Source organism: Scomber japonicus, chromosome 6 (genome assembly GCF_027409825.1).
Source record: "Scomber japonicus isolate fScoJap1 chromosome 6, fScoJap1.pri, whole genome shotgun sequence".
Classification (NCBI taxonomy): Eukaryota; Metazoa; Chordata; class Actinopteri; order Scombriformes; family Scombridae; genus Scomber; species Scomber japonicus.
This window is the reverse complement of record NC_070583.1, coordinates 37,112,518-37,120,017: the sequence shown is the minus strand read 5'-3', so window position 1 is coordinate 37,120,017 and position 7,500 is coordinate 37,112,518. Positions and strand designations below refer to the sequence as shown.

At 42.9% G+C, this 7,500-nt stretch overlaps 1 protein-coding gene across 1 annotated transcript in view; it reads left to right on the top strand.

The window, feature by feature from the left end:
* Window positions 1-7,500, top strand: part of LOC128360927 (interleukin-1 receptor accessory protein) — a 35,854-nt gene that overhangs the window by 22,375 nt on the left and 5,979 nt on the right. Inside the window, exons 5-8 of the mRNA XM_053321484.1 lie at window positions 2,077-2,302; window positions 2,986-3,154; window positions 4,377-4,448; window positions 6,254-6,380. Coding sequence (XP_053177459.1) covers window positions 2,077-2,302; window positions 2,986-3,154; window positions 4,377-4,448; window positions 6,254-6,380 — 594 coding nt within the window. The remainder of the gene's footprint in view (window positions 1-2,076; window positions 2,303-2,985; window positions 3,155-4,376; window positions 4,449-6,253; window positions 6,381-7,500) is intronic.

Sequence of the window (7,500 nt, the reverse complement as noted above, 5' to 3'; positions counted from 1 at the left end):
AATAAAATAATGATTTAAAATGATTAAAATAATATATACTTGTAAATGAAAGATAAAAATGTTTAAAGTGTTTTGGATTTAAAAATATTCATTAAATAAAAGAATGAAAATAAAATAAAGACATTTCATTTCATTTCATTTATAAATAAATAGATAAATGTTTAGTTAAGCTGATTTAACTCCTTTACATGAGGGGGGTCAAACTCATCTTCATTCAAGGGCCACATACAGAATCTGATGTGGGCCGGATCATTAAAAAGATTAATTTTTTAATCGAGATTAATCGCATAATTTCCATAGTTAATCATGATTAATGGCGTTTTGAATAGCATGTTTAAAATCCTGTTATTTTCCATTTGAAGGCAGTTTTAAGCCCATAATGTAAAGCATTTCTTACCAGAGTGTCTTAACTGGGAATCAATCACGGCTCTGCTGCGACTCCCACACTCCAAAATGGTCCTTTGGTGGAGCTGAGGCTGGCTTGGCTGCACCTGGGTGTTTAGCGTGGAGGTGCTAACTCAAACTCCACGTACTCCGGTGGTAGTTAAACTCCGTTTGACACAGGTTGCATTTTACTTTTGACTTGTCAACTGAAGCGTCTGGAAGTGTTTTAAAGTTAAACAAGCCGTTCAAAAGTCCAGCAGCTCTCTTACTTTCCATCAGCGCGGTAGGTTTACTGCAGGAGGCCACTTCAAAGCATAGCGCTACAGCTAGAGGAGCCGTCTACGGGGGAGTAGAAGGGACAAAAAGGCTTGCAACATTAAAATGCCATTAAATTTTTTTTTGCATATTTAAACATGTGAATCAGCTGCACAGAAATAAAAAAGATGCTTTTTATTTTTTTAAATATTCAGCTTAGAGGAAATGTGTGTGTGTGTGTGTGTGTGTGTGTGTATGTGTGTGTGTGTGTGTATGTGTGTGTGTGTGTGTGTGTGTGTGTGTGTGTGTGTGTGTGAAGGTTTAAGAGCATCAAACATCTTTCTGTTTACGCCTTCATGTTTAGATCATTAATACTGATACTGCTGCTGAGAGTCACTTCCTGCTTCCTCCTCCACACACACACACACACACACACACACACACACACTCGGCGGCGGCCCAGCGAGGAGCGGAGCCGCTTCATGTTGTCTGTCTGTGGTTTCATCTGCTGCAGTTTGTCGACCTACTTTCTCTCTTTTTTATCTCGTTTCCTCTCCGCTGTGTTTCATTCTGAGCTGTTTCTCCTCTTCCTCCTCTTCCTCCTCTTCTTCCTCCTCCTCTTCCTCTTCTTCCTCCTAAAGGTTACCAATACTTCAGAGCAGCGACGGTCAAAGTCAGCTTAGTTAAAGGGAGGGAGGTTTGAAAAGAAGACAGGAAGGAAGGAAGACAGGAAGGAAGGAAGACAGGAAGGAAGGTAGACAGGAAGGAAGGTTTGATAAGAAGACAGGAAGGAAGGGAGGAAGTAAAGAAGAAAGGAAGGAAAAGAAGAGGAAGGAAAGATGTAAGGGAGGAAAGAAAAAAATATAAGGAAGGAAAAAGGAAGGAAGAAAAAGCAGACAGGAAGGAAGTAAGGAAAGACGGAAAAGCAGAGGAGGGAATGAAGGAAAGATGAAAGGAAGGAAGGAAAAGCAGGAAGAAAGGAAGGAAAAAAAGACAGGAAGGAAGGAAAAGAGAAGCGAAAGAAAGGAAGGAAAAGAAGACAGGAAGTAAGGAAGGAAAAAAGGAGAGGAAGGAAGGAAAAACAAGAAGTAAGGAAGGAAAGCAGACAGGAAGTAAGGACGGAAAAAAGGAGAGGAAGGAAGGAAAAGCAGACAGGAAGTAAGGAAGGAAAAGAGGAGAGGAAGGAAGGAAAAGCAGACAGGAAGTAAGGAAGGAAAAAAGGAGAGGAAGGAAGGAAAAGCAGACAGGAAGTAAGGAAGGAAAAAAAGGGGAGGAAGGAAGGAAAAGCAGACAGGAAGTAAGGAAGGAAAAGAGGAGAGGAAGGAAGGAAAAGCAGACAGGAAGCAAGGCCTGATTGGACCCCAGGTTGGGCCCGTTGTGGCCCGTTGTGGCCCCCGGGCCTCATGTTTAACCCCCTGCTGTGTCTCTCTGTCTCAGGAACAGGACGTCCTGCAGTAAGATCTCGATGCGTCTGAAGGTGCTGCGACCCAACGAGACGACGCAGACGGGCGAAGGCTGCGAGCCGCCGGTTGCCGTGGCGCCCATCCAGACGTACATCCCTCTGCAGAGCGGGAAGATACTCGACTGTCCAGACGTGAAGGACGGAGAGAAGATGGCAGAAAACAAGATGAACGAGAGCACGATGAAGGTCACCTGGTACCATGTGAGTACTGTCTGTAGGAAGGGAGGGAGGAAGGGAGGGAGGAAGGAGGGAAGGAAGGAAGGAGGAGTCACTGTCTTTTAAAGGAATGAAGGAAAAGAGGAAAGAAGGAAGGAAGGGAGGAAGAGGCACTGTCTTTTAGAGGAAGGAAGGAAGGAAGGAAGGAAGAGTCACTGTCTTTAGAGGGAGGAAGGAAGAAATGAATGAAGGAAGGAAAGAAGGAAGGAGGAGGCACTGTGTGTGAAGGAAGGAATGAAGGAAGGAGGAGTCACTGTCTTTGAAGGAAGGAAGGAAGAAAGGAAAGAAGGAAGGAAGAGTCACTGTCTGTAGGAAGGAAGGAAGGACAGGAGGGAGAAAGGAAGGACGGAGGAAAGAAGGAAAGAGGACAGACGGAAGGAAGGAAGGAAGGAAGGAAGGAAAGGTGGAAGGAGGGAGTGGAAGGAAGGGAGGAAGGAAGGAAAGGAGAGGGGGGGGAGAAAGAACGAAGAGGAAGAAGAAAAGAAAGAAAAGAGGAAGATGAGTAAAGAAAGAAAGAAAGACACAAAAAAGAGGAAGAAGAAAGTAAAATAGGAAGAAAGGAAAGAAAGAAAAAGAGGAAGAAAAAGAGGAAGAGAGAGAAACCACACACAGTGTTTGAACCCGTGAAAGCGTTCCCACCCGTCTCTCTCTCTCTCTCTCCTCATCAGGAGTGCAGACCCTACCCGTTCTGGAGCAGTGATCGTGAGCTGAAAGGTTTGAGTCTTCAGTTCCACATCATGTACAACATCTACGAGGGTTTGTATTACTGCGTGGTTCAGTACGAGTGGAGAGGACGCAAGCTGCACTTCACCCGGAGCATCAACGTCACCGCTAGACGTGAGACTCACAACACACACTCTATAACACACCTGGTATTAAAGATGAGGTTTAGTTTAAACTAGGGCTGTCAAACGATTACATTTTTTAATCGAGATTAATCGCAGAGTTTCCATAGTTAATCACGATTAATCGCGTTTTGAATTGCATGTTTAAAATCCTGTTATTTACATTTGAAGGCAGTTTTAAGCCCATAATGTAAAGCATTTCTTACCAGAGTGTCTTAACTGGGAATCAATCACGGCTCTGCTGCGACTCCCACACTCCAAAATGGTCCTTTGGTGGAGCTGAGGCTGGCTTGGCTGCACCTGGGTGTTTAGCGTGGAGGTGCTAACTCAAACTCCACGTACTCCGGTGGTAGTTAAACTCCGTTTGACACAGGTTGCATTTTACTTTTGACTTGTCAACTGAAGCGTCTGGAAGTGTTTTAAAGTTAAACAAGCCGTTCAAAAGTCCAGTAGCTCTCTTACTTTCCATCAGCGCGGTAGGTTTACTGCAGGAGGCCACTTCAAAGCATAGCGCTACAGCTAGAGGAGCCGTCTACGGGGGAGTAGAAGGGACAAAAAGGCTTGCAACATTAAAATGAGATTAAAAGAAATTAACACGTTATGGATTGCATTAATCTAATCACGATTAACACGTTAACGCTGACAGCCCTAATTTAAATTTAAAGGGTTAAAATGTGAAAATAAATGTATGAATAACTTGCACACATTCTTTTTTTGTGGACTCAGCATCAAATTTCTGCTTTTAATCCATTTAGAGAGAATATATTAGAGGATTATGGTAAAAATGTCTAAGTGGTGTAACCATAAAAACTTTGTACCAAATAATTGAACGTTGCTTAAAAACAGTAAATAGTCAATAAAACACCTTCCTTCCTTCCTTCCTTCCTTCCTTCCTTCCTTCCTTCCTTTATTCCTTCCTACCTAACACCATATCAACTAGTTTGGCATGATCTTACATTATAACTTTAAGTCCACTATACATATATACTTATATTCATCATTCTTTTGTGGTTACACCATTTGACATTTTCAGGAGCATTCAGTCTTTTGGTATAAAATGGTGCAAATGTCATTTAAATGATATAAAACCAACAAAAATACTAAATGTACATTTTAACAAACTTGATGCTGCTTTTAAATCTAGTTTAACTGATTTATGAATTCATCATCTTACTCTTATTGTTACTGACCTTTGACCTTTCTCATTCTGGCAGAACCGACTAATTTACCCAAAATGCCGAGCATCCTGCACCCGACCAAGGAGCAGGTCGTCTCCGTCAAACAGAGTGAGTCTTTATATCTGAAGGAAGTGAATCAGCGTCATTCAGTAAAGTATTCAGTAATATCTGTACATCCAAAAAGAAGGAAAGATGAGGAAGAAGAAAGGAAGAAGGAAAGAAAGAAAAAGGAAGAAGAGGAGGAAGAAAGAACTCATTAAAGTTTACTGTCTGTAGTCATGTGAGTTATTAAAGGAGGAGTCACTGTCTTTAAAGGAAGCAAGGAAGGAAGGAAGGGAGGTGGAGGAACACAAAGAAAGAAAGAAAGAAAGAAAGAAAGGAAAAAGGAGGAAGATGAGGAAAAGAAAGAAAGAAAGGACAGATGGAAGGACAGGAAAAGGACACAGGAAGGAAAAAGAAAAAGACAGGAAGATGAGGAAACAAGAGGAGGAACAAAGGAAAGAAAGAAAAAGGAAGAAGAGGAGGAAAAAAGAATTCATTAAAGTTTACTGTCTGTAGTCATGTGAGTTATTAAAGGAGGAGTCACTGTCTTTAAAGGAAGGAAGGAAGGAGGAGACACTGTCTTTAAAGGAAGAAAGGAAGGAAGGAAGGAGGAGACACTGTCTTTAAAGGAAGGAAGGAAGGAGGAGACACTGTCTTTAAAGGAAGAAAGGAAGGAAGGAAGGAGGAGACACTGTCTTTAAAGGAAGGAAGGAAGGAAGGAAGGAATGGTTTAGTTATCAGCTGCAGCTCTGTTAGGATGAAGCTTCCTCTTCCTCAGCTGGCAGCTCTTCCTCTGCCAACAACTTCCCCTTTTAAATAGTTTTTTCCTGAGCGCCTCGGTCCAGATTCAACATACAGGAAGTTAATGGTGCGAGCAGAAGGAGGCGAGGCTGCGTATAAACGTACATGCTGATGGAGCTGGAGTCAGTGAGCAGCAGCATTACATCCAACCGCTGAGACAAGCTCAATAAACATGATTTAAGACTTAAATATGAACATGTCAGAATAAAAGCACAGGGTCCTGCATGTCGGAATAAAAGCACAGGGTCCTGCATGTCAGAATAAAAGCACAGCGTCCTGCATGACGGAATAAAAGCACAGCGTCCTGCATGTCAGAATAAAAGCACAGCGCCCTGCATGTCAGAATAAAAGCATAGGGTCCTGCACATCAGAATAAAAGCACAGCGTCCTGCATGTCAGAATAAAAGCACAGCGTCCTGCACATCAGAATAAAAGCACAGCCTCCTGCATGTCAGAATAAAAGCACAGCGTCTTGCATGTCAGTATAAAAGCAAAGTGTCCTGCATGTCAGAATAAAAGCACAGCCTCCTGCATGTCAGAATAAAAGCAAAGTGTCTTGCATGTCAGAATAAAAGCACAGCGTCCTGCATGTCAGTATAAAAGCACAGCGCCCTGCACGTCAGAATAAAAGCACAGCGTCCTGCATGTCAGAATAAAAGCACAGGGTCCTGCATGTCAGTATAAAAGCACAGCGTCCTGCATGTCAGAATAAAAGCACAGCGTCCTGCACGTCAGAATAAAAGCACAGCGTCCTGCACGTCAGAATAAAAGCACAGCGTCCTGCATGTCAGAATAAAAACACAGCGTCCTGCACGTCAGAATAAAAGCACAGCGTCCTGCACGTCAGAATAAAAGCACAGCGTCCTGCATGTCAGAATAAAAGCACAGCGTCCTGCACGTCAGAATAAAAGCACAGCGTCCTGCATGTCAGAATAAAAGCACAGCGTCCTGCACGTCAGAATAAAAGCACAGCGTCCTGCACGTCAGAATAAAAGCACAGCGTCCTGCACGTCAGAATAAAAGCACAGCGTCCTGCATGTCAGAATAAAAGCATGTATTTCCTGTCTCAGACACAGATGTGCGTCTGAGGTGCAGAGGACTCTTCCCCTTCCTGGACTCACCGTGGGAGATCTGGTGGACGGTGGACGGGAAGACGACGGAGCAGCTGGCCGATCCTCGATTCTCCCAAACCAACGAGTACGTAAGATGAGTCCATGATTAGTTATTGGGTCAGGAAGGAAGGGAGGAATGAAGGAAGGAAGGAGGGAGGAAAGGAAGGAAGGGAGGAACGAAGGAAGGAAGGAGGGAACAGTCAGAACAGACGGGGAGGATGACAGGAATATTAAAGAACAGATAGCAGACAGTTAAACAGTCTGTATGAACAGTATCACAATAGTAATGCAGTACTCTGGTACTCTGGTACTGTGATGCAGTACTCTGGTACTGTGATGCAGTACTCTGATACTGTGATGCAGTACTCTGGTACTCTGGTACTCTGGTACTGTGATGTAGTACTCTGGTACTGTGATGCAGTACTCTGGTACTGTGATGTAGTACTCTGGTACTCTGGTACTCTGATACTGTGATGCAGTACTCTGGTACTGTGATGCAGTACTCTGGTACTGTGATGTAGTACTCTGGTACTCTGGTACTCTGGTACTCTGATACTGTGATGCAGTACTCTGGTACTGTGATGTAGTACTCTGGTACTCTGATAGTTATTCAGAGATATGAACTAATTCTCAGATTGATGGTTATCAGAAAACAACTCTGTGATCGGTCGTCATAGCAACCAAACATCCTGCTAGATGAAGCTTGCCCTCTGTACTTCCTGTCAACAGTAACTCCTACTGTAACTCACCAGCTCCAGACATGACAAGAAAAAAAGAGTTTATTACAAGAAGTCAAATGATTATTGTTACTTACAGCAGCACCAGGTTCCACCTTGATGTAAGAATTACACCAGAGTTAAGCTTTAACTAGTTTATATCTGCAGACCAAGATTCACTACTAGCAGAAAACACTGCAGCTCCTCATGCAGGTAGAGTTCATAGAGGTGGAAACCTCACTGTGATACTCTGTTTAATTCTACCTGTGTGTGTTTCTGTTGTTCACATTGGATCATAACAGACTGTAGAGTAATAGGTGTGCAGTTTAGGACCAATCACATGTTGCATTTAATCCAGTAACGCTTGCATTGGTTGGCTGTGAGCACGTCCACATGAATAATCAATGTTGGGAAAGTTCATTTTCTACAGGAACTAGTTCAAAGTTATTTTTTTTAATATGTTGCTGCGAGTTTTTATTTTTCTAAATG